At 41.0% G+C, this 27945-nt stretch overlaps 1 protein-coding gene across 1 annotated transcript in view; it reads left to right on the forward strand.

Moving 5' to 3' along the window:
- The window catches only part of ANKFN1 (ankyrin repeat and fibronectin type III domain containing 1), a 206739-nt gene that overhangs the window by 112346 nt on the left and 66448 nt on the right, over nt 1-27945 (forward strand). The window contains exons 6-8 of the mRNA XM_018554068.1: nt 8721-8818; nt 11011-11101; nt 23138-23245. Of these exons, the coding sequence (XP_018409570.1) occupies nt 8721-8818; nt 11011-11101; nt 23138-23245 (297 nt within the window). The remainder of the gene's footprint in view (nt 1-8720; nt 8819-11010; nt 11102-23137; nt 23246-27945) is intronic.

Consider the following 27945-nt stretch of genomic DNA (forward strand, 5'->3'; position numbering starts at 1 on the left):
ATTTCTCTGTGTAATAATTGTCACGCTTACAAAACTGTTGTTTCTGGAACAGAAGTAGAAGTTCTGGTGACAACTATGAAAGGTGGGATTTTCGTTCATTTTTTTAGCGATTTCCAATCACTTCCTGTCTCATTACCAGGACAGGATCAGGATGCAATAAAAAGCTAACAGAAGTTATGACCCTTCCCTACACTGAAACAAATATATATAAAAAAGAAAACATTTTGGATGCAGATCTGTTTCAACTCCATGTAAAAGAGTGACTAATAACTTTCACACAGTATGTTTGTAAAACTTTTAAACATTTTATGGCTTTTTCTTCATTGTTTTCTCCGGATATTGCACTTTCCTTTTCCAAAGCAATTTCTGGAATTCATTTTCTCTGTGAAATATTTTTCTTTCCAGTTAAGATTTTGCCTTTTTTTGTGCATTTGTTCCCTAGCTTTTGATTTTTACCTTCTCCATATGAGCTTCTCCAAGCTCAAATGCCTAAGCTCTGCAACACAAAACAGGAGGGATCTCATAGTTTGTAATAGCCTCAGTTCACATCTGAGCATTCTGTTGCTTGTAGCAAACTGCATTTGGCTCGCAAAAATGAAAAAAAAGTACATAAGCTTTTTTCTTGGGCAAAGTTGAGCATTGTGGCCGCAATAGATTTTAGTGGTGCGCCTGTGAAACACGTGCAAATGAGTGTTTTCACGCGTTTTCCTGCCTATTAACTAGTGTTTCATTGGTTAAAGGAGAACTATGAGGTGAGTGAAAATCATTCATCCTCATAGTTCGAGCCGATGTGTGACAATTAAACTATCACACGTCGGCTCAATAGATCGGGAAGTGAGCGAACACATACCGTCGCTCGTTCACTTCTTGATTATGTCCCTGCAGAGATCCGTGACTGTCAGTCACTGCTCCGTGCAGGGATTCCCCCCCTCCCCGCTCCGATCCTCCAGCGCTGACTGGAGGAACGGACGGGGGAGGGGGCAGAACAGCTTGCTCTGCCTCTAGATAGGCAGAATCAGCTGTCATTCACGCAGCTGGGTGTATCTCGGTAGCTCACGATATACTGAGCTTTGGGTCACCGGAGGATGTTAGTATATGTCCTCCCGTGACCCTTAAGAGAACTATGGGGAAAACACTTACCCCATTGTTCTCTTAATAATAATGAAAAAAAGCTCAAGCCATATAAAGCACGCTAAATGTCAGAAAAAACAACCAAAGACACTCAGTTCAAGTGTGAATAGGATCTTATTTGGTCGCGTTTCTCCTTATGTTTGTGTGTTACTTTCATCAATTATGTTGGTAACTGTATTCTTGATGCTAGATCATCACAGCACATAATGGTTGTGCCAGCATAGCCCTTCATATTCATATTGTCGTGTTATGGTTGCATTAACTTTTTAAACCCAATAAAAACAATGAAATCCAAAAATTGTAAGCTTTCAGCCTGTTGAATGAATTCTCTTACATCAGACTGCAGTGCCATCCGTTTTATACAAGCGATTTTAAGGAAAACGAGCCTGGGTTAAGGAAATTACTTTTACGTGTCTGCATCTTTACTCCTGAGAAGTGTTCACATTATTTGATTTTACAGAATTATAGGAAAAATAAAAAATCCCACACATTTGCAGGATTTCGGAGTAAGCAGAGATGCTTAATCATCCAAGTTAATATGAAGATGTAGGTTTTGTTTTGCTTGTTTTTCTTTAAAAAGTGAAGCTGAGTTATTCCATAAAGCCGAAAACCAAATACAATAACTGTTCCATTTCAACCTCTCACTAGGTTATGTCATTTTTTTTTAATCCAATATGCCCAAGGCATTCCTCAAACTTTTAATCTGTTAAATAGGAACCAAATGCTAAAATAAATATTACTGTCACTTTTCTCTGGTAACTTAGATTTATTGAAATAAAAACATTGTCTTACTTTCAGATTCTGTTTGAAAAAGTGATTTATGTAATATTATCTTGTAATATTAAATTCACTGCAATACTATGTACAGTGGAATCTGCAATACCTCATGTCAAAATGATTAGTAGATCCATAAATGTGTGTAGCTGACGTTTTGATTTTTTTTTCCCTGCAAAAAGTGAACTTGGCTCCGCCCTTCTAGTTTTACAGGTCCACGTATAAATGTGATAAGTGGCCTAAATGGTCAAGGCAAAATGTAAGCCCTGCCTATAGTATACCTCTGGATCTAATGATCATTGTTTTTTTTTTACTGAAGAAAACTGCTGCTGATGCATTTTTATCAAGTTATCTGCTTAACCTGCCCAAATTCCTGACAGGTTTACTTCACACCTGAGTGTGTTTACACACGCATTTTTGTGTTTTGAAGCGCACTGCATTAAGGCAGCCCATTTATTTTGATTTGTGGTATGCTGTAGAGCAGGTGCTTTGGGAGTTATTGTATTAGTTTGTTAGGCTTCATTCACACCTATACTTAAGGCACGTTTTGGGATTCCTGCAGCAGGAACCTATGAATTCCTGTGGCAGGGATCCTAAATAGAAGTGCCCACCCTCAACCGTTAAGTTCAAAATCGCAGTGGCAGTCCGCTGGCACGCCGCATGTAATCGTATGTGATACAATTTCATGAAGTTTAGAATAGATCACCATCCCTGGATGCAGTCTTACACTTTTACATTTGGAGTGCCAGCAGACTGCCACTTTCAAATGCAGCCGCTGTCACCCGATCATTAACTTGAATGGTGACAGCGGCCGCTTTTAATTGGCAGATTTGGGATTCCTGACAGACACCATGTTGGCCAGTTGCAGTGCGTCTTTAATTTTCATCCTGGCATTGATTATGCCCAATAGCTGTACATCACTGTGGTCATAGATAATCCAGCTACCTGGCCCTCGATCCTGTACAGACTGGAAAGCCTCAAGTCCTGCACTACAAGTGTCTGAAAATATGAAGGCAGTATAACTTTTAAGGAAACATGTGCTGTGATAAAGCTGAATTAGGTCAAAAAGTATTGAAACCGCTGGATGAATGTGATAGCCAGACAATGATCCTGTTTCAGAAGAAGAAATTGGCAGCATTAGTCTATATGTTTTTTCAGTGCAGGTTTCCCTTAAAGGATAGCTGTTGCCATCATTCCCTTCAAGGAGAACTATGAGGTGAGTGATTTACACTCATCCTTATAGTTAGAGGCGATATGTGACAATTAAACCGTCACACGTCGACTCCATAGATCGGGAAGTGAGTTAGCACCGTCGCTCACTTCCCGATCATTTCCATGCAGAGAGCGGTGACTGACTGCCGAAGGGATTTCCCCCCTCCCCTCTTCGATCCTCCAGTGCTCACTGGAGGATTGGGGAGGGGGTGGGCACAGCAGGCTCCGCCTCTAGATAGGCAGAACCCACTGTCAATAATACAGCTGGGTGGATCTCGACAGTATTGTCGGGATCCGTCTCACAGCTGCGGCGCTCTCAGTCTATAGCAGGCAATAGCCCACTATATACTGAGCTTTGGGTCACAGGAGGAGGTTAGTATATGTCCTCCCGTGACCCTAAAGAGAACTATGGGATAAAAAGTTGACCCCCCATAGTCCTCTTTTAAAATTACCCTGCTGCCTTATTGTAAAATATTAAAAGATGGGCAGCCTGTGAAAGAAAGAGCTTAGTGATATAGCAGTCAGCAGGAGAAAGCACAGCGCTCAACAGGGGACAAGCCATCCTGCATCTTTGGAAGCCTTTTTTTTTTAAGCAAAGACAGCGTCGCTTTCCATACACAGCTAAAGTGTATATACTAGGGATGCACCTATACCAAGTACAGTACTTGGTACAAGTACATGTACCGATACTTTTTCGAGCTCCAAGACTAGACTAGAGAAAAATTCAAAAGTTAGGGGGCAGCTGTCATTTGTAAGGAGCACACGGAGCTCCTGGTATTTGTACATCTCTGTTTTTATGTATGATTTTGTTTTTATAAATATAAATAAAGGGATGCACCGATACCGGTTTTGCAAGTACAAGTACTGATATTTGCCCGAGTACTGATAAATTTTTGTTTATTGTCATGTGTTTTTCTAAAACAATATTGACTAATGATTTCAGGACAGTGGTGGAGCGCCAGAGCTAGGTCCCAGGTGCAACCGCTGCAACCCTGGTAGTTCTCATGAAAATGCCAAGTATCCGTACTGGTACTCGAAAAGTATCCATGCATCCCTAGTATATACTGTATGTGAGCTGCTTATCTGACAAAATATTTGTTAATGCCTTTCTTTTGGTTCTTTAAACAGAATACATTCACAGAAATAAAAAAGAAAAGGCCTTAAAGGTTGTAGATTGCTTTCAGTGTTGTACAGATTTTCACCAAATGTAAAATCTTTTTCTCCTATGATACTTTAATCAGACGAGCACCTGAAAGCCGTCATCTGTTATAACATTTAGAGCGAATAAATAAAAAAAAATCCTTGGCAGTTATGAGGGCACATAATTTAAGTCTGCCTATGTGTCAGCAACTTACACTGTTTTATATACTTATTTACACTAGTGTTTATTGAAATATCAGTACTTACGCTGCCAACCGCAGCAATGCGACGACTGTTTGCTGACTTTTGAAACACAGAGTACCTTCATTAAAACATACAGAGAGCACGCTAGCAAACATGGAAAATATCTTTACACATCATGTAGAATGTGTTAGCTATACATATATTAACGTCTGGCGGCAGTGACAAAGATGGCCTCCTGGGTAAAGCTCCCTGTCTAAGCCAATGTCCTGTAGCGGTAGGAATAATTATCTGTGTACCACACAGACCGCCTCATTTATTTACATTGTCCACAGTTCGGGCCGTTGTTTTTACATTGGCATAAAAAATGGTTTCTAAGAATTTACTCTTTTTTTCTCTCTCTCCAGCAAACATAATTAGTACCAGTCTCGACTGGGCTTATGAAAGATTTGTATTCAGGACCTTATTAAGCTTTACTTACTTGGTCTGAGAAATACTCTGGAGCTAAGAGATCCAAGAGGCCCTATGAGTTCTGACTATTAGTGACTTCTCAACTGTGTTACCTCATGTTGATAACAGAACACGGTTTTGTCTCTCCAGAGTGCACATAACAGTGTCAAACAAGTTACATAGGTTAAAAAAAGACTTACAGGGCTATTCACAAAAGGGAGACGAGTTTGGAGAAGGCAGGAGAAGTGAACAGTCTAGGCCAAAACAGCTGATTTGGAAAAATTCTCTATTTCAGCTCACTTTCCAGTTCAGCTATGTTGTCCTAGATTGTTCCCTCCTCCTGCCTTCTCCAAACTCTTCACCCTTTTGTGAATAAACCTGTTAAGTCCAACGACTTCAACCAATGAGAAACATCACATAGTAGTTCCTCTTAACAGTTCTGTTTTTTATATTGTTATGCACACCGTGGAGCTGATTGATGATGTATTGTCAACATAAGGTCAGGCAGTTGATGGGGCAGCAAATGATAGACCTCAGCGAACCTTTCAGCTCTGACTGCGCAAAAAGTAACTAAAAAAAAAACCTGAAAAACAAATGAGTAGTTTTATTCTTGTCTCCAAATTGGTGTTGGTTCCTTTTAACTAGGGATGCACCGATACCGGTATTTCGGTATCGAGTACGCGTACTGGTTATTTTTTTCCGGTACTTGTCAATACCGAATACCGATGCCGGAAGTCCCATTAAGGAAGGCAAGCGGCGTGTAAAGACTTGCCCCCCGACTTCCCAATTAGCACCGTGTAATGATGCGGCGCTTCCTCGTCAAGTGATGAGGGAGCATGGAGCCAGCTTCCCGGCCAATCAGGAAGTCAGGCAGCATGTAATGACTCGCTGCCCGGCTTCTTGATAACAGAAGTATCGGGCTAGGCATCGGAGCATTTGGGTGACTATGAATACTCGCCAAAATACTCGGCATCGGAACGATACTAGTATCGGCATAGGTGCATCCCTACTTTTAACCCAAAAATATATTGTGGGAATGTATCTTTTTTTAAATGTGCAAATCTGTCTTTATAACATGTGCCCCTGTTTTGACCAGAGCTTGCACTGCTTTTCCAACTGCACGTGTTTGCCCCTGTTTTCATGTGCACTTGTTCTGGGGCTGTCTAATACTGGAGCATCAGCTCACTTCTTCAAGAAGCGACAGTTAAGCTTTTTGCCTGAAGTTACGAATCTTCTTTCCTGGAGTCTATTAAACTTCATTTATGAACAATATTACACTAGCATCATAAGTCTGGAGCAAAGTGCGTCAAATATATTCTGTACCAGTTCAAACACTCGCAATTGCTATGATAAATTCTCCCCACTGTATATAAAAAGAAGAGAAATGGTATATTGAACCCTTAGGGAGAATAAGCATTACAAAAATATTTATTCTGTTTTGAATAATATACAAATCTCATGATCTCATTGCAGAAACTCATAATGCATTAAAGTAAGACATTGTTATTTATAGCACATTAAACCCCCAAACCACCTACTGCAAGTGTTTCAGCCAGGATTTAGCTGGTTATCCAAACCAATGCTGTTTAGTTCCTATAGTATGGGCTATTAGGGATCAGAATAAGATAAATTATAGGACAAGTATAACAGCAATATACTCTATGAATAAATGCGCCATCACAGAGATCTATGCACTTGGGTGCTTTTCAGAGAGGGGGACATAGTTCAATTCTCTCTGCAAAGAAACTGGCATAGCTTTGACTTCCCATGCCAATCCTATATCATATGGGTTCACGGACATACAGTACTTACTGCTAGTAATCCTGATGACACTTATACTGCTCCATGGTGTTCTCAACATGGCAACATGTTTATCATTCTCTCCCACATTGGTGAGGTCGGAGTCTGTGTTTTTTTACTTGGGCTTTTTTCCTATGTATGCTCCTAACGGTAACCCGTTGTGTCGTTATTTCCCCTCCCCTTATCAGGGATGCTGTCTGTAAGTTTGCTGTTTACTTTATCGTAATCAGGTTACCCCTATCCTCTTAGTATCCCTCTATACCTCTTTTTATGCAGATTTATCTGACTTTGTGTGCCTAATCCCATGTACCATCGTTCACCATGTAGATATTGGCTGTTCTTATTCAAGCAATTCTGATTGTTTTGTGTTATTTTTCTCCCCTGTTTCCTTGTTGTTTCATTTATATTGTTTTTATATATTCTTAAAAATTTTAATAAACTTAGATCGGACCAAAACAAATGTCATAGCTCTGTGTCACTGTTGCTAGTTGATGCAAAGGTATCAACCAAACAGGTAGAACAAGGAACAACAGATACATTGAATTAGTTAGTGCTATCCACAATGGACAACTGCTCTTCTAGCCCCCAAAGAAGTGGTACAAGGTAGCAGTCAAAATGTATAGCCGATAATGCAACATGGTACACATTGAGAAAGGTTATGTAATCTATTGGAGAAATCTGTTGGGGCTACAAAACCACATTTAACTGTCAACTAATGGGTGCAAATTTCTGAGATTCTATGTACGATGTATCTTCTTTTTGCATGCACAAAGATGAAGCCTGCACAATTATTATGATTGACAACAAATATGTAAATGCTTTTGTGAGCGAATTTATGACGGCTTCTCTTTGAAATCCAAATTCGTGTTTTCTCAAATTATACTAGTTGATGTGAGCAAGGGTACACAAAGTGACTATGTGCATGGAAAAAATGCCCACTGATGTAAACTTAAGCTTGCTTGCTGTGCTTTTGCAACCTTTCAGGGAAGTAGTGCATGCTGGAAAATCTGTTCACCAATAATTAAGCCAACACCAAGATAAGAGTACGTTTTAGATGCAAAATAATGTGAAAATAATTAAGATGTGTAAGGGTACAGAAAGCATCTGTTATCATTTGGGGTTGAAATAAGTTTGTTGGGTCAAGTATGTCTAGGTCTCACTGGTGTACCTGTTGATGTGGTGCCTGATGTACCTTCCTGTGCTGCTAGGAAGTCTGCAGCCTCCTGGGATACTTATTACTTATTGGTATTTATAGTGCACATTCATATCAGTCCATGCCCTCAAGGTGCTTACAATCTAAGGTCCCTATCTCACATGCATAAATGCAGGGCTGATTGAGATGGGAGCCAATTTACCTACCAGTGTATCTTTGGATTGTGGGAAGAAACCGGAGTATCTGGAGGAAACCCACGAAAGCACAGACAGAACATGCAAGCTCATTGCAGATAGTGTCCTAACCAGGATTTGACCCTCAGTGGTGCAAAGCAGAAGTGCTAACCATTAAACCACTGGAATATGTGACGTCAGCATACTAGGAGGCTGCAGGGGATGATGTCACTCTGCTTCTGGATCCTAAGGTAACCACGCTGCTAGACATCAATTAGGAAGTGTCCATGTCATGCAGGCAGCAGCATGGACACACAAAGAAGGACTCCGGCAAACAAAGGAAGAGAGAATACTCAGTAAAGGAGAATCACGTGACCGTGGCTTTAGGTAAGTAAAATGAGCATCCTGGAAATGGAGAAAAAGTGAGCAATTGCTCATAAACGGGAGGCCAAGGTCTTTCATGGGCAGTAGAGCCATGGAGTAAGGAAATAAGGGATATAGTTGGCAATCCTTTAAGATTAATGAAGACAACAGATTATGATACAGAGAATCTTTTTTTCACTTAGGGTTGAAGAATAATTACAACATAATAACGTGTACCAGAAAGACAATGAAGTAACAATTTTAGTGTGATTTGTGTACTTAATGGCTTGCTTGACTTATTATCTTCAAATTCTGTGTTTCAGTTGAATGGAGCACCTCATCAGACTTCACTCCCTTGGCTGGTGAAATCATTGTGGATCATCTACAGTCCTTAAAATGTACCATCACAAGCCTTACAATGGTAAATGCTTAAACTTAGAATTCCTCTGATATTGTTTATAAAATGCTAGGCAATGGGGCTCCTGGTGGTCTTTATGGGGAGGGACAGTGCCAAGCTAATATAAAAAAGGAGCTGGGCTTGCCCTGCAGCAATAGTACTGTTTACCTCCTGATACGAGAAGCCAGCACCCAAGGCCCTGCAATATTTTTTTTTTTGATCTTGAGACAACTTGAACGACTGGCAGGAAAGAGGGGAAAGTGCCAATGATATCTGGAAGATGGAGCATCAGGATGTGTTATTCTCAGCCTAGCAACCAACTGCATTTTGGACACAGTTACATTTTCGGTCCTGTATATAAATAAAGATACATATATATGTATATATATATATACACACACACATACAATGTTCCATATTCTCCTCACTGGGTGAATGTTGTTTTATTAAGTAGATATTTTAAATTAATAAAGTTAAAGCTGGAAGTCGGGCAAGCTGCAGTTAACATGTGTATGTATAGGAACTGTTTTAACTAACAAAAGAATTGTATTTAGGCAGTCTTGATCTCACCAGTTCCTCTACCTCCTTGGCAGTGACAGCATAGCCTGGTAATGATTATTATTCAAACTAAATGGACAGTGGAGGGATGGCAGTACACATTATTCAGTTAATACTGTACTGTCTCCTCCCATCAGCATGTGTTCTGTCAATGCAGTTAAGAGAATTGTCGCAGAGATTTACAAGTGCTGGCCCTCCCTCTCCCAGTCTGAGTGCTGTGGGGTTTGCATGAGGCTGTTATTAAGAGTTAAACATATTAGCATTTTAAACACAATAAAACAATACATAATTGCAGTTAACTTCATTCATTGATGCTTTTTAATATCTAACTAAAGGTAGTCTTCATCTGAAATTTGTTTTTGATAATTTTTTTAAGTTGGTTCCATATTTTAATAAATGTCAGAGAATGCACCATAAGGTAGAGTCAGCTTCTCAGCAGCTCTGACTGCATAATCTCCTCCTGGGGACAGTCTTCCAAGATCCTCTGTGTTGGCAGAGAGCACCTCATCAGTGAACATGTTACTGGGTATTAGACCAATGATTACAGAAGATGCTAGGCTTTTGAGACTTTTCTTTAATTGTCCCTGATATAGTGCAGGCTAAATCTTAACAGTTGCAGTTATTTTTCAGGATAGGTCAGGATAAGGTTTCTTTGATTATTATTATTACTTCAAAATGTAATTGAACTATTTTTTGTTTCTTTTTAGCAAGATAATTCTTAAAGCTCATCTCTTGGTAATCAAAAAATGGGTAGCCCCACTGCAAGGGTTTAAATGCTTGTCTAGGGCCTGGAGTAAAGCAGATTTACTTACCTTGTCCCAAGCACCGGGTTCCGTTCTCGGGATCTCACAGATGTCTGGAACGTACATTGTACAGTGCAACATGTACAGACAATAAGGATTTGCTAGAGAACAGAGGAAGTAGATTTGTCAGAAGAGACCTTGCATACACTTCATTACCTTGTTTCAGTTGTGTTTAAAAAAAAAAATTCTGGTAGTGGAAATTTGACTCATTGCTCACTGGAAAGGTAATAAATATCTAGTTTCACAGGCTAATTGCTATTTTATTATTCTGTTGATAAGGTCAGGTCAGGGATTTTCTTAATGGATTCATAGCTGAATTAAATTGTGTTTTCAGTTTTTAAAGAGAACTTAAACCAAACCTTTTTTGGTACATTTAGTAATATCCTCCTGTGTCCCAAATCCAGCAACTAGCGGGCTACTGTCTGTTATATCCTGACAGCACCAGGAAAGATCCTGGCAATATTGTCGAGATCCACCCCATTGTCTTATTGACAGGTGTCTCTGCCTCTCGAAGTACCTGCCCCTCCCCTGTCTGTCCCTCCAATGGGTGCTGGAGGAACAGAGAGGGGAGTACCTATGGGAGTGGTGACTGGCAGTGAAGACCGTGAGCTGAGCGATCAGCGGTTTGTGATTACTCAGCTCTCGATCAATAGAGCCGACATGTGACACCTGCATTGTCACACCCCAGCTCTAAGTATTAGGAAGAGTCCATTTTACTCTCCCAATACTTATCCTTTAATTGCTACCAAGTTATTAGAGTATCAATCTTATTGTCTTCAGCTGAAAAATAGAAAGTTTAATAATACTGAGTTTTGTGTTTGTTTATAACCCTAACACATGTTTAATTTCTGGCAGGGTAAGGAGTACTATGTTCGTGTTTCTGCCTGCAATATGAAAGGATGGGGGCCAGCTGAACTTTCCAGCCCTGCTTGCGCATCTCCTTCCAGTAAGTGTTTCACCTGTGACCTCAACTCATGGTGTTCTGGCTCTGTATGTGTTTCTGTCTCTATACATATTTTTTAACACACATACGTTGAAGCCATACTTGATGACATTAGAGGGGTTTTTTTTTTTTTAAACCTCAGATAGAGAGTTTTTATTGCGACATAAGCTGCCTGTATTGCAATAAGGATAGATGCATCCCTCTTGACAGCAAATCAAGGTGGAAATAGTGACAGTGAGACTGCGGGTTGTAATGTGTGAGTTATCAGTGGTTATTATGGATATAAAGTGCACAGGAGGTCAGGGCGTAGTACCTGTAAGTGTTATAATGTACTTTAGTTGTCTCAAGTGTGCAGATAATAGCAATATGATGTATGTGGTTTTTGCAATTCATGTGCATAGGTTTGTGAATAATGCTTCTTGCGTTTTTGCGTGACACTATATTGTCCCCACTCTTATTCTTCTAAAAATTGAATGGTATGACGTCCCCACTGGAGTTTCTGCCTTGGCCCCGTGTAGAATCATATTGCATAAAATTATGCTATTGAGATTACACCAAACCTGAAAACGAAGGAGAGATGCAGGAATTCGGATTGCATTTACCTAATATACTCAATGACCAAGGTTTTTGTACACCTATGCATTATTGCAAAAATCCAACAAATATTGTAGCTGCAAGCTAAAACTTCTCATGGTCAAGTTGTTTAAGCAGTCATTTACAGTGGGAAAGAATTGTGATCTAAATGGCTTTGTGGAATAACTGTTGGTGTCAGATGAGGTGGCTAAACCATGTTAGAAATTGTTGACTTCCTTGGATTTTCATGCACTACAGTGTGTAGAGTAATAGTTTTCAATATGTGAGGTATAGGGGGCTTAACTGCGGCCCCTGACATCACCAAAGGGCCACTCGTATTATTTAGTATATGTAATGTTACAGCAGTTTTACAAGAGGGAACACTCAAACTGCAGACATGCTACAGGTGTGGTCAAAGACATGTTGTAGGAGATAATCACAGAGTTTGGGAACATGTTACTGCTAGAGATCACTGCCATTACAAAATCAACACTCCCACTACCTACTGCTTGGGTCCATGTGCAGCATGTTGGCTACCAGTGGTCTAGAGTTTGGAGAAATATGCAAAAAAGACAGACAACTGTCCACAACTACTGAAACAACTGCTCTTTGCAGCAGAGCCTTTTACAACACCCTCCAGGAGGATGCAGCAGAAGACCACACTGGGTTCTACAGGTTGGCCATATGCTGGTAGATTTTTAAATGAACTTTCATACGAAAATTTGATAATGTCATCAGAGACTTGTTGAATGTTGTTTGAAATGTTGAATTACCGTTAACATCTGATTTTAGAAATGAATGGAGTCTCTCGAACAAAACCTACATTTACTGTTGGAATTTCATTTATTTAGAGAAAAAAAATTCTATCCTGCTCCTTCAAATTTTTTCACTTTGGTCAAAATCGATCATTGGTTTACTCCCATTAAGTATTAGAAAATTGAACGAACGTTCACAAAAGGAACTTTTTCAAACAAAATTCTACTGGTATATAATGTAATCAGCATTCGGGGAGACCTCCTTCTAATCATAACAGCAGGGGGCGAAGCTCGGAACACATCCTAGAAATAAAATCTGAAATTACTTCAGGGTTTTATTGCATGGTCATTCTCCATTAAAAAGTAGTGCTTTCTGGAGCATTTCTGTTAAAAGCAGGCCCATTTTGATTGATAGATTATGGTTAAGACCTTTCCATACATAGATTACAGTTAAGACCTTTCCATACATAGCTACTGCTTATACATTTATTGCCTCAGCTGGGAGGTGTGCAAGGCTTTGTGTATGACAGGTAACCTGACATCATTGTAATGCATGGCCTGGAGCACTGATGTTTCCATGTACGTAGATGTCGTCTCTTCATGAGTCATTGATGCTTAGTTAACAGTGCACTGTATACAATAAAATATGCTATTGTTACTACTGTGTATCTTAAAGGAAGCTATTTAGTCATTTGACACATGACATTTTGTAATGTTTAGAAAAACAAATACTCAACAAGGATTATCCTCACTTACATTTGTTGCTTATCTAAGCAATGCAAATGTATACTCCTGGTGATATCAGGATTGTGGTGCCTATGAGATTTCTTCTAATGGACAGAAAACAGATGAGGATATAATCTTAAAGCTTTAGGCCCGGTGCAGACTTACACGATCCGGGATCGTGCGTCCCTGCACAATGCAGGCAGCGATTGCCGCACGGCCCCATTGATTTCAATGGGGTGACATCCGTGTGGGAATCTCAGAAAAAAAGGTACAAGTAAAAAAATTTTTATGATACACAATGCGCGGCTGTGTGTGCACCTGCCATTAATCCAGTCGAAACCTTTCAGGAAGTGGCAACTCACATTCAATTTCTCCTTTCAACAACATGGCCTCTCTCGGCTAAAATATATTTCCTTACAACCTTTACTAATTGTTTCTTTGGAGCAGGATTATACATGGGACTCTCCGTAGCTTTTATTGCTTTGAAATTATGAAAATGTAGAAGTAAGTGACAAGACTAAGAGACATTAAAGGAGAACTATGAGGTGAGTGATTTCCACTCATCCTCCTAGTTAGAGCTGACATGTGACAAAGAAGCTGTTGGAGGTCGGTTCTATTGATCGGGAAGTGAGCAGAAACATGCAGCCGATCTGCTCACTTCCGAATCGTCTCCCTGCAGTGAGCGGTCACTGTCACTCACCGCTCCCCGCAGGGATTCTCCCCTATCCGATCCTCCGGCGCTGAGTGGAGGAACGGACAGGGGAGGGGGCGGGCACAGCTGGCTCTGCCTCTAGACAGGCAGAGCCAGCTGTCACTCATGCAGCTGTGTGGATCTTGACAGTATTGTCGGAATCCATCCCGGCTGTGGTGCTCTCATTATATGGCAGGCAATAGCTCGCGATATACTGATCTTTGGGTCACAGGAGGAGGTTATTATACGGGTGAAACTCAAATAATTAGAATATCGTGCAAAAGTTCATTTATTTTACTAATGTAACTTAAAAGGTGAAACTAATATATGAGATAGACTCATTACATGCAAAGCAAGATGGTTCAAGCCGTGATTTGTCATAATTGTGATGATTAAACATAGTTCTAATTCAGCATACAGTGTTTTGAGATCTTAACCCTTTTGTCAGGGCAGAGTCCCCTATACAGCTTGTTAACATTTGAAATCTGCCAGCACAGTACAGAGAGCTCTAATTATGGCAAACATAGGTAAAAACATAGATGCTAAACCAGTTTGGCTGCTAAAATGGAAATACACTTTAAGCTGGGCTTTAATAATGCAATCAGCATACACCGTTGGTATACAACTGCAGTCTTCTGGTATCCCTGTACACCACCACTATCAAATACTGATCTGTGACAGTTGCGGATGTACAAGAACAAAGGTTGACCTCTCATCATCTGCTGCAAAAGAAAGCACAATATACCTCTAATTGAAATGCAGTTTGCTCATCCAACTGTGACAGCCAAAAGATGTAAGAAAGCAAGGAATGTCATGGAATATGTTATGTCATCAACAACCCCTTACAATGATCTTTTATCCAGTGCCACTTGAAAAAGTTTTAAAAACCCCTCAAAATAAAACAGTTTAGTGCATCCCAGTCTTATTTTTCCTGTTGCTATGTACAGTTTATGTAGCGTTAACTACATTGGTGCTGTTTTGTGCACAGCCTCCACACCCATGTACATCAGATGACTGTTTTACAAGACAATATTTGACTTGCCAGAGAAGTATTTAATTCATGGTATCCGGTTTTGGTGATCGGTAATTGCGCAGAATGATGATCGCATACCACAGAAATTTATCCAGCTTACAAATCCAAAACATATCTGTAATCCGTGACAGCAAAACAAAGAGAGGATGAAAGGAGGTTGAGCAGAAATAAGACTTGGCACCTAGACGTGAAAGTCTGGCGCCCGATGTCAAGTGATGTCATTATTTGGGGTTCTGTGCTTGTTTGGTTGTAATTTGCCCTGATTCGTCCTGCTCTTTGATTCTGTTACATATTGCCTGTGAATTGTGCATATGCTGATCACTACGCATTAAGATCTACAGACTGTCACTGGGTAGATATACAACACGTGTATTTAAACACAATGTACAATGTTTATAACGGTGGATGAAATGTATTTGCTGAGATTCCTTGCTAGGACAGTTATATGCATTGCAAAGATTTTAGCAAACCAAATTGCAGTCTTGCTTTCTTCTTTTCTTTAGATACAGGCCAATAACTTCCCCAAACTGAGTTTTGTATGTAAGGGTCTTCTTACCGTAATCACATGTTAATTCCCTTTGTTGCAGGTGAAGAAAACCCCATGATCTCTGACATCACCTTTACCATATAAGATTTTGTTGAGTTTGTTGATGGGCAAATGCAGCTTGCTTTCAGGTGCATTCACTTGCAATTGAGACAAGTTTTGAATGCTTTAGGCAGCTCATTGACAGGTTGGTTTGACCTGCAGTTGACCATATTTCTGACCAGATTTGACCTCCTGCTAAGGCACATCAACATGCTAGAAGCTGCTTTTGCTACTTTCTAGTTATTTATTTATTACAGGTATTTTTATAGTGCCCACAATTTATGCAGCACATTCACATCAGTCCCTGCCCTCCAGAAGCTTACAATCTAGGGTCCCTATCTCACATGCATACATATGAGGGCCAATATAGACAGGAGCCAATTAACCTTCCAGCATGTCTATGGAGTGTGGGAGAAAACTGGAGTACCTGGAGGAAGCCTACGCAAGAACAGGGAGAACATGCAAACTCCTTGCAGATAGTGACATGGTGGGACCCCCAGTACTGCAGCTCGCCACAAAATGGAGAGCCCCAGAGAGATAGCGGACACCCACATTAAGAAATCCACGTGCCAACCCGAGATCTTAGGAGTCCAAAATCTGGACAATTCCACAAGAAAGCAACAGGCATCCAACATGTTTAGGGGACCAAAAAATATCCCCCAAAATGCAAAAATTGGAATAACCACTGTGAGAAGCAGTAATAAGTGGGTTTTATATAAAAACCTTGGACTCTGATAAGAGAGAGATCACTGCTGCAATGACTCAATTATGTTTTGTCAACAGTGGGCTTCTTTTTGCACAGTTGAAATGTGACCATGCTAATATAGATGCTCCTCGGCTTGTGATCAATTGAGTCATGATTTTTCACATTTTATGATGGCGTTTACTGTACAATACTGTACAGTAAACTCCCAGTTATCCAGCACGCACAGGGATTGGTAGGTGTCAGATAACTGTAGTTTCTGGTTGCTTGAGAGTTAACAGTAACTCTTAAGCAACCATCCCTGAGGTGCCCTGCTTCCCCATTCATCTGCCAACTAGCTTCTGCAGCCGACAGATGAATGGAAGAAGCCAGAAGCAATATGAAATAGCAGTCCGGATATTGCAATAGCCAATAGTAGGCTGGCTATTGCACCCACCCACTGAGCGGAGGAGCGGACTCTCTCAGGTCCACTCCTCCTCTTAATGGGCAGAGTTTCAATAGCCAGCCTGCTATTGGCTATTGCAATTTGAAATAGCAGTCTGGCTATTGTTTCCCATTGTGTACTATCTTCTGCCTACCGCGGCATTACAGTACAGTACACTCCTCGGTTTACGATACGATCGCCTTACAAAATATTGACACCCTGCAGAGCCCACTTAAGACCCCGCACATACCATACACTCTGCACAGCCCACCTTTCACCCTGCAGAGCCCACTTGATACCCCGCACATACCATAGACCCCGCACAGCCCACCTGACACCCTGCAGAGCCCACTTGAGACCCCACACATACCATAGACCCCGCACAGCCCACCTGAAACCTTGCAGAACTCATCTGAGACCCCGCATAGCCCAGCCTGAGATGCCATAGTGACTCAGGCGCCTGCACGGCATCAGGAGGACCCTTTTGTTCCTGGTCCTGGCCAGGCCCCCCTGTGCCCCAGGCCCCATTGCGGCCACCTGGGTTGCTATGGCGATAGTTCTGCCGCTGCAGCCACCTCATCTAAGGCCTGATCAGCTGCTATATATAAAATTTTTGTTCTTGAGTTCAGATACACTTTAAAACACATTGATGTGCCTGTTTACATAAACATAAACTGATCCCTTTCGTATTCCTTTAAATAAAAAGCATGAAAAGGACTGTAGTTCCTCTTTAATATTCACAGATAATCAGTGTTTTGATGAGAGTCTGATTTCAGTGATGCAGTGAAATATTATATCTTCTATGTCAACCATACTAAAACTCCCCAAGGTGGTGCAGGAAATAAAAGAATACATTGTCAGTTGAGATAATGTCATAATGCACTCCTGTATTCCAACTTCTCCTACGATTTTGGCTTACGTTATTTATTGTTACGACAGACTTGTAAAATCTCTGTCTTTGTGGCCGCAAGGTAAACCTGCTTGGAAGGAGGAGACGCATTACATATTGACAATCGCTATGTACTTGTGTTCTGCACTTTCATTAGAGGTTGTCGTTCCTGCAGGCAAAACTCGACAGAACACCAAAGCTGACTGACAAGTCGAGCACGCCTGGAAGACAGGATAACGGATCTTCATATATTTCTGTTTCTGTTAGTTATTGTTTAAATAAAAAAATAATTTCAGTAACAAAAAAATACAACTCTTCATATTTCCCTATTTGATTTTCTGGAGCTGGAAATTGTCGCTGCACATCTAAAAAAGGATTTCTGATTGTGATTCACCGCTTCATGGCCAGAGACAATTGAAATACACATATACAAAGATGGCAAAGCAATTGTGGTTTAGGGTAGTCAAAGAGACTGGTCACACCTATCAAAGTACAATAATTTGACCCTATTAAAGGGTTACCTAAACTCGGTTCCAGACGTCACCCAGGCAACTCTTTGATGGCTAAAAGCAATGTACTAAAATACCAGGGAATACTGTTAGCAGCTCTGCTAAATGACTGCTTAGATGAGATAATTTAGCCTTTAAAGTGTGTTGTTTCACTGTGTAGTTTTCCTTTAGAGAAAACTCCACTATGGTTATGTGTTCCATTTCATACAGCATACCTAAAAACTATTTTTAAAATATATTTCCATCAAGCCAGGGTACTGGGGGTAATTCTTGACTCTGAGCTCTCCTTTCAGCCCCACATCCAATCACTATCCAAATCTTGCCAACTCAACCTCCGTAACATTTCTAAAATATGCCCCTTTTTAACAAATGAAACCACAAAGCTTCTAATTCACTCCCTTATAATCTCTCGTCTCGACTACTGTAACTCCCTCCTTGTTGGCCTACCACTAAACAGGCTATCCGCCCTTCAGTCTATCATGAATGCTGCTGCCAGACTCATCCACCTTACCAACCGTTCAGTGTCTGCCGCCCCCCTCTGCCAATCCTTCCGCTGGCTCCCAATTGCCCAACGAATAAAATTAAAAATGCTAGCAACAACATACAAAGCCATCTACAACTCAGCCCTAACCTACATCACTGACCTCATCTCAAAATATCACCCAAACCGTTGCTCTCCACTCCTTCTCAAGACCTCCTGCTCTCTAGCTCTCTCATTACCTCCTCCCATGCTCACCTCCAGGACTTCTCCAGAGTGTCCCCCATCCTCTGGAACTCCTTACCCCAATCTGTCCGCCTATCTCCTACGCTGCCCACCTTTAGGCGATCCTTGAAAACCCATCTCTTCAGGGAAGCCTATCTCATCTCAACATAACTGCCTTTTACTTCCTCCCATAACTCAATCTAAACAATTATTACCTCTTGTATCACTTGCCCCTCCCACTAGATTGCAAGCTCTCACGAGCAGGGCACCCCTAACCCTATTGAACTGAAACTATTGTATTGTAAATTTTATTGTAACTGTACTGTCTCCTCCATTTTTAAAATGTGCTGCACAAATTGTTGGAGCTATATAAATCCTGTATAATAATAATATTTCTTATCATTTAGATGTTTCTTTACTGAAGGCCGTTGTGCAGATTCCAGCCTACCCTGAGCAGTTTGAAAGTGAAAGCAGAGGCACAAACTGAGGGACAGACTGGGATTCTTATCTTTAACATACAATCATGGACAGGCAGATCGTACTTGCGATCATCGCAAGTCCTCCCCGCTGAGCGGAGGGCTTGCAGATGATTGCAATGGTGAGCAGGCTGAGCCAGCTGTCATTCACGCAGCTGGGTGGATCTCAACAGCATTGTCGGGATCCGTCCCAGCTGCAGCTGTCTCAGTATAGCGTGAGCTGTAGCTCGCTATATACTGAGCTTTGGGTCACGGGAGGACGCTAATATATGTCCCCCCATGACCCTTAAGAGAACTATGGGGAAAACATTGACCCCATAGTTCTCTTTTAAGTCCTGCTGCCCAGACTGGTAGACTTGACTCAGAAATTTAAACAACAGATCACACCCCTGCCAAAGTGAGAGCTTTAGCTGGGCTAAATCATAATCATAGCTCATGCTCCTTGGGGACTGGAGAACTATTGCTCTGATTCAGCAGGGAGGCAGGTCACACCTCTGCAGAGAAACCACTGTTTCCATATGAAAAACAAGAGTCCTTCTCTGCATAATGCTGGAAATCTACAAGTTTATCTACTCAGGCTGTGGCTGCTTTCTAAAGAAAATGAACTGTAATACTCTGCACACTTTTTGTTTTGAAGCACCTGGAATGTATTTAGCTGATTTAAACTGAAGGTTCAGTTGGGCTTTAACATGGAAGAAATGTTTTCTTTCACGTGTTACTATATAGAAGAAACCCTATGAGTTTTATATTGCCAGTAAAGTTTTCATCATCCCAGTGCAGGTCTTAAAGGACAACAATACAAAGCAAAAAAAAAGTTTTATTTCCAACTTGCTTTAGGTGGCTGTATTAAAGGAGTTAAGGTATTTAAAATGTGCATATTTCATTGTTGCCACCAAGCGAGAAAGTGTTGCCTCATTAGGATAAGCAAATGTTTTGTAAGTGGTGCCACATTAGCTATTAAAACTCCTGAGCAACTGCCAAAACACCCTCAGCAATGTTTTTATCCAGAGGAAAATTGGCCCTTGACAACAGCAGTCAGAAGAAAAATTATTTAATTGTCCCTATCAGAGCTGAAAAGTGCCAATTAAAACAATTTCAGAATTTTGGGCAAGAGGTGACTCTTGAGGTATTCTTAAATAAGGTTTTTTTTTTTAGAGATTTACAGCTCTCAGCTCATTAATTAATACCAAGGGCTGCAAAAAGTTTAAGTCCTTATCTGAAATTGAAGCAATATCAAGACCACTCAAGCCTTTCACAGCTAAAGATCGCTGTAATATGCTTTATAAAGTGTATGATGAAGAATCATGTCACAGAACTAATTCATTGCATAACACCAAAACTGTATGAGTTCACCAAAAAAGTGCTTACACCTGTGTCTAGTAGGAATCAATACAATTCCAATACCGTGATTATTTGGTAAACAGAGCGGTGATGATATGCCAGTGCAGCAGCCTATAGAAACTAGTCAGAATTCACTTAGGTTTGGCTTATATGGGTTTCTGCTCTTTTTAACAATTTTTTAACCATTTGTGCAAAATGTATAAGAGTTTTGGTATCCAGTGATATCCTATCTGACCTAATTGTCAATATCGATCAGATGGCAATTGTATGGCGAACTTCTTTTTGTCACTCCTTATATAAAATCAGCCATGCAGAGGCAGATGAATTTGTTACTGTAGCTGCTGCCATAATTCTACTTAGACTTCAATCGACCTCCATGGCATCACCTCCCCTAACAACCAGCCTATCTAAATGTGGCTGAATTCTGGTGAGGGTTCAAGTCCTTTCCAGCCCTCAGCTTTTCTATCGAAGCTAAATGTTTGGGGAAACCTATACTGAGAAAAATGCACAGGCTGCCATGTTGTACTCATTTTGAAAATGATAGCTGTCTGGCAGAAATATTTTCTGAGTTACTAACCCCGAGAAAGTATGTAGCCAACAAAGTCAGAATGAACAAACAGTCTGTCAGTTTGTAAACATGCAGCTAGTGCCGGTTTAAACAGACATAGGTTCCCTGAACAGGTTAAAAAACTGATTGGTCAGGTTGATTGCTTGTTGTAATGCAATCTCAATTTCTCAAGACTACCTATCCCATCATGCATTGCTTCCAGCAAGCAAGCATAATGTTACATTGTTCAAATGCTGAGCTGTAGTTCGGAAGGCAGGCTTTGTGAGTTCTGACACAAGGAAGTGCATGTTCCCAGGCCTGTCTGGCCTACAAAGATGAGCCGCCAATGTCTGTGAGTTGGAGATTATGAAGGGACAGAGGTAATCTACATTCAGACAGACCAGCGTGTCTGAACTAAGTGAGTAAAAGTCTATTTTTAGCAGGCAAGAGGACTAGTTGGTGACTGAAAGATCCAGTTAACCAGCTAAGTCCTAAAGAGGAAAAGCCAGAGCTGTGCGGCATAATAGCTAAGAGGCTGAAATGAATTTGTATTCGTTGTTTGCTAAACAACCCCTGCATGGGCAGAACATTGTGTTACTTTGATGTTTGGATGAATAAAAGTAGGCAAAAGGCCCTAAAATGCATTCTGCTACATCTCACACAGCTATAGACTTTAAAGTATTAAAGGATTTGGGTCAACATGTGAGCCAGGCAACCATCATTTTGTCAGAAATGGCTGCCTACATATCCTGCCTCAATTCTCGAGAAAATGGAAAGAGTTTTTGTTTTCTAGGAACCTCTTCTAAGGAAAACTGTCCAATTTGGGCAAAAAGTGCTGTCGTCTTCATCCTCATTTCAATGTCTAATCACTGCCTTTTTATTATTATTTTTTTCATAATCAAATTTTATTCAGTTTTATAAAGAACACATATACAAATAGGTATAAAACAAGAGCAAGCATGTAAAGCAACCATCTGACTTTTTCAGGCATAGTCAGTCAGGAACATGAACTCCAATAACTTCCGTCCATTGCTAGCCTGTGAAGTTCTTGATCTCAGATTGCATATTTATTTCAGCTAAGGGATTTGCTGAATAGTAAAACCACAACTAGAAGATAGTCACCTGAGCTTGCAGCGACTGTGGCAGCTTCCGTACTGATATGTTCCTTTCAAAGATAACCATTCACAATTGAGTGTATACAGGCATCTCAATATTCAGCCTTCAATCGTTATAACTGTAAAGGCTTACCTATGAAATATTTATTTTTGCCCCCTTTATTTAGCTTTACTGGAGTCTGACACTTCAAGTCGAGCGTCAATCTCATAGTAGTTTGGAGAGTGTGTATGTTATAGACCAGGTAGTTGTCAGGGCAGATGATGTCAGATTTCAGGTGATGTCTGACCTCTGAGGTATAGATGAGGTAGTTAAAGGAATTCTAAAGTACCAGCAATCAAAGCTAACTTGAAAAAATCCCTTTTATGTAGTGAGTGCTTCCTTTCGTCTGTCCATCACTTTCATCAACTTCCTGGATTCCCAGTGTGCTTTCTGTCTCTTTTCCTGCTGCTTGCTGTAATGCAATCTCCATTTCTCAAGACTACCTATCCCAGCATGCATTGCTTCCAGCAAACAAGCATAGTGTTACATTGTTCAAATGCTGAGCTGTAGTTCAGAAGGCAGGCTATGTGAGTTCTGACACAAGGAAGTGCATATTCACAGGACTGAGAGAAATGGTGTCATTGGAATGAGGAAGTCCATCCTATGGGCATCTTCAGTAAGTATGTTTACAAACTTCTAGATGATCTGGTTATTAGAAGTGGGATAGAACTTATGGAAATTCAATACAGATTTGCTTTTAGATTTTGACCATAGATGCCCTTTTAATATATTCAAATTCTTGCATTATTCCATTTGTGACTAGCTCCCTTTTAGGTTCATTATTGTAAATAATCAGCTTGACAAATTATCTAAAGCAGAAAAAGCTCTTGTTAAAAAAACGTCTTGTGTGCCAGCACCCTAATATTTATTCCTTATGCATATTCTTAGCTTGACTCAGTAACCAACTTTGTCTGCGTTTGTTTAACAGACTGGAAAGACTACGACGGGCGAGAGTTCAGGCACAAGGGACAGATTGAAGCGCTGGAGCGTCTCCTGCAGCAGGTCCGAGCTGTTCATCAACATTACAGCTGTCGAGGTAACAGTGAGAGAATGAAACCTTGCCAGACTTGGCCACTGAGGTGCCTGAATTACCTGTCTACTAAGAGTCAGTGCAATCTCTTTCATCAAGGGAATCAGTGTCCCATGTGTCAGCTCACAGCAGCGTGGCAGCCAAGCAAATCTTTCATATTAGTCTGCAGTCATCCGCACGGCATCATAATACTGTAGCAGAACAAGTAAGGAATATGCAGATGAGGATAGATAGATAGATAGATAGATAGATAGACAGGGATGAGTGAACTGATATTTGGCAAGTGAAATTTAATGAATATTTTGGAATTCTCCAATTATCACGCTAGCACCATAGACACTAAAGTCACATTGCACCACATCCCAAACTTCACATGTAGAAAACAAATGCTTTGACTACAAAGCAGCACTGTACAGGGCTTTTTAAGGTGTAGTAAGCACCATGTACATCAATATATGCAAAAATATTAAGATGTAACAATTTAAAAATCCATTATAAAATCAGCATTTAAAAAGTGCCCCAACATATATAACTTAACACCAGTTACACCAACGCCAGATCAACCTTCTATCTATACAAGGTTCACTGTGTCATCATGGATTGTCTGATCCTATGGGTATGGATATTTAATGAAGGTGAATACTGCACGTGGTGTTGTACCACAATAATAAATAGTCAAGCCTCCTGGCAAACCCGCACCCAATGTTATCTTTTGCTACATGTGCTCCAAGATGGAGACTCTCATAGGTTAGAGTTAGGACCGCACTACATAGAGGTGCCTTGACGAGGCGGTGCGGCTTTCACCTATTCTGCAGAAGACGTGCATCTAAAACCTCTGTTTTTAACCTTAGCGGTTAGACAAGTTTTTTTGCAGGCTGCCTGGTGAGTGTGCTGGGAAACCTTTTGCTGTTTTACAATAATAGATAGGGACGCGTTTCACAAAGTGAAATCTGCTTCATCGGACTTTTTTAGCGCTTGATAATTTGTCTATGGGAAATTCAATATATTTGTATCGGACACTAAACTAGCTGAGATTACAAATGCGGTATATAGTTTCCATATACATGTATATCAGGGGTGTCCCGAGGCTGGGTGACACCTGTAGCGGAGACCGGGTGACACGCCGCCGTGATGTCATCGCGCGCGGTTATCTTATTGACGCCTGCCGGCGTCCATCACCAAGATGGCCGCCGGCAGGCATCAATAAGTTAACTGCACGCGACAGAGAGAGGAGGGGGTGTTTACCCAGTATGCCGCCTGGTTCCCCTCCTCTCTCCTGACACTGTCGGGCTCTCGGTCAATGCTAATAGAGACACTTGGCTGTAGTAGTCAGTACAGCTTCATCTTCCTGGGTAAGAAGCCAACTGTTTTCAAAAGTCCTTGCCCAACTCTTCCTTATTAGGCACCGCCAGACAAAGTAAAAGTCACATTGCACCACATCCCAAACTTCACATGTAGAAAACAAATGCTTTGACTACAAAGCAGCACTGTACAGGGCTTTTTAAGGTGTAGTAAGCACCATGTACATCAATATATGCAAAAATATTAAGATGTAACAATTTAAAAATCCATTATAAAATCAGCATTTAAAAAGTGCCCCAACATATATAACTTAACACCAGTTACACCAACGCCAGATCAACCTTCTATCTATACAAGGTTCACTGTGTCATCATGGATTGTCTGATCCTATGGGTATGGATATTTAATGAAGGTGAATACTGCACGTGGTGTTGTACCACAATAATAAATAGTCAAGCCTCCTGGCAAACCCGCACCCAATGTTATCTTTTGCTACATGTGCTCCAAGATGGAGACTCTCATAGGTTAGAGTTAGGACCGCACTACATAGAGGTGCCTTGACGAGGCGGTGCGGCTTTCACCTATTCTGCAGAAGACGTGCATCTAAAACCTCTGTTTTTAACCTTAGCGGTTAGACAAGTTTTTTTGCAGGCTGCCTGGTGAGTGTGCTGGGAAACCTTTTGCTGTTTTACAATAATAGATAGGGACGCGTTTCACAAAGTGAAATCTGCTTCATCGGACTTTTTTAGCGCTTGATAATTTGTCTATGGGAAATTCAATATATTTGTATCGGACACTAAACTAGCTGAGATTACAAATGCGGTATATAGTTTCCATATACATGTATATCAGGGGTGTCCCGAGGCTGGGTGACACCTGTAGCGGAGACCGGGTGACACGCCGCCGTGATGTCATCGCGCGCGGTTATCTTATTGACGCCTGCCGGCGTCCATCACCAAGATGGCCGCCGGCAGGCATCAATAAGTTAACTGCACGCGACAGAGAGAGGAGGGGGTGTTTACCCAGTATGCCGCCTGGTTCCCCTCCTCTCTCCTGACACTGTCGGGCTCTCGGTCAATGCTAATAGAGACACTTGGCTGTAGTAGTCAGTACAGCTTCATCTTCCTGGGTAAGAAGCCAACTGTTTTCAAAAGTCCTTGCCCAACTCTTCCTTATTAGGCACCGCCAGACAAAGTTCCTCATTGGTGAATTTTTACAGGTTTAGGCTCCACTCCTCCCAGAGAATCCTCCCACAAGGCCATGGCAGCCTAGGCCTCACACCGAGGCCTTAATTCAATAGCACATTTGCCCTGGACAGCAGAAGGACAAGACTATCAGCACACACCCTCACCAAGGAAGGAGGCCTTGGCAGAAGCGGGCTTCCAGCAGGTTCTCCCAAATATTTTCACCCTTCCCCAACCTGTTCCATTATCAGACATTGCATAGCTTAAGGAGTGAGATAAGTTTGTTTATAGATGCTGGAAACGATAATCCTAGTACTTAGTGCATGGGCTCAGAGGAGGCATGAAACTTGAAGACTATGTCCTCAATGGTGGACCAAAAAGTCTTTATACTGGAGCATGACCAGTATATGTGAAATAAGGAGTGGCACCAGCATGAGTTGGGGTGGAAGGGTAGATTGCATGGAGACGTTCTGTGTATAGTACCAGTGGAACAAATATTTATGTTTAAAAATAGTTTTCCTTGTATTTGCATTATACTGTGCAAACTGAGCTTTTGCCTGCAGGACTACAGATAATTTGCCAAGAAGTAATGGTAAGTTTACGACCTTTATGTATGTTTGGGGAAACGGGTCGCTTGTCTAAGTGATCAGGAGTCAGAAATTAATCCATTTCTAGGGGAGACCATCTCAACATATGAGTTTAAATTGGGTAGGGTTTAACAATGTAGGGAATGGCGAGAGGGTGTGGTGTATTTGTAGGTATGAATAGAAAACTGTAGAATTTTGTCTTGCAGTGCATAGAAAGGGAGCAGTCTTCTGTCTCATCTATCAACTACCTGACATAGTTTAAATAAGTTATGCTTGCAGCAGGACTGAACCATGGGGTGTGTAAAACCATCTGGGATTGTTGGCGTGAAAAAAAAGGCAGTTATGTCAGATTTAGCTGTGGTTAAATAATATTCATCTTTGCTTTGCCTCCAGATCAGTTTCATAAAGTCCATGGGTTTTAGGAGGCCTGAGTAGGGAATATTGATGTAGGGGCTCTGGAGCATTGAGTTTGGGTGGCCTGGAGCCAGCAAGAGCTTTGCCAATTCAGTCCACTTGTTAAATGTTTGGAAGGTAAACCAAGATGCAAGAGTCACTAAGTGAGCCACAAGGTAGCATTTGTGTATGTCTGGGACTGCAAGGCCACCTTGGAGTTCAGAGGCAGAGAGGAGTGATTTAGGTAGTCAGTCCTCTTGCAGGTCCGGAAAAGTCCAGCAGCATGGATTGGTTCTTCCTTAGGACATGGGTAGGGTTTTACTGAACATTTTGGCATGGCATTTTCACTGATAACCTTTTTTCATTCTTTTCTTCAAATGCTTATAGTTTGAATTGCTCAGCTGTTTGGCAGGTTTACCTTTACCTTCAAGTTTTACATTTATTTATTTTTCGAATGAAGTGTACCTTTAAAATACTCCCCGTATTTCTGTTATGCTACATATTTAACACATTGATTTCACACTGGCAAAATTGAGGGATGAAGGATGAAAAGTCTAAAATACTAGATGAAAGTGCAAGGCTTTGGACAGTACCCAGATGTAGCCAGTGAGTCTCAAACGGAACAGGAAAATGTGGTTTGTTTTCATAGAAGTATTAACTTTCCTTCAAAGTCATTTGTCTCTTACTGTATAAACTTGTAAATATTATCTTGGCATTCTAGCTGGAATAGAAGCAGTACTTAAAAGTAGAGTTCTTTTAGCCCACCTGAAATTGAACTGTGATGTAATGGCAGCCATGACTACAGGACTTTGCTGAGCAGTGGCTGATATTACTGACTAAGGTTTTTTTTCCGTTTGAAACATCTGCTGCTTTTATCAGTGTTTTGTTTCTGGGACTGACTTGATATTCATTTTAGAAAGCAGTAAAAATGAAAGGGTAGTTACCCCCACAACTGGAATTTCCAGCTCCTATCATCCTTGCTGTGATGGTGACGAACCTCACTTGCTTTTCTGCTGAACAATGTTGGGGAGCATTGTTATAGTAAGAGGCTGGATTAGGGATGAGCTTTGGGTTTGGGCTGACAATCGGTTCAACCCAAACCCAGTATGTTGGCAACTAAAACCCAGTATGAGCGAGCAAACTAAATCGCCAGCTCACCCGCGCACCTGAAACTCAAGCTGATACAGCCGGAAGCCATTAATTTAATGGTGGTATCAGTACTCACACTGAATGACAGTTT

This window comes from Nanorana parkeri, unplaced genomic scaffold, assembly GCF_000935625.1.
Source record: "Nanorana parkeri isolate BGI_ZX_2015 unplaced genomic scaffold, ASM93562v1 scaffold141, whole genome shotgun sequence".
In the NCBI taxonomy this organism is placed as follows: domain Eukaryota; kingdom Metazoa; phylum Chordata; class Amphibia; order Anura; family Dicroglossidae; genus Nanorana; species Nanorana parkeri.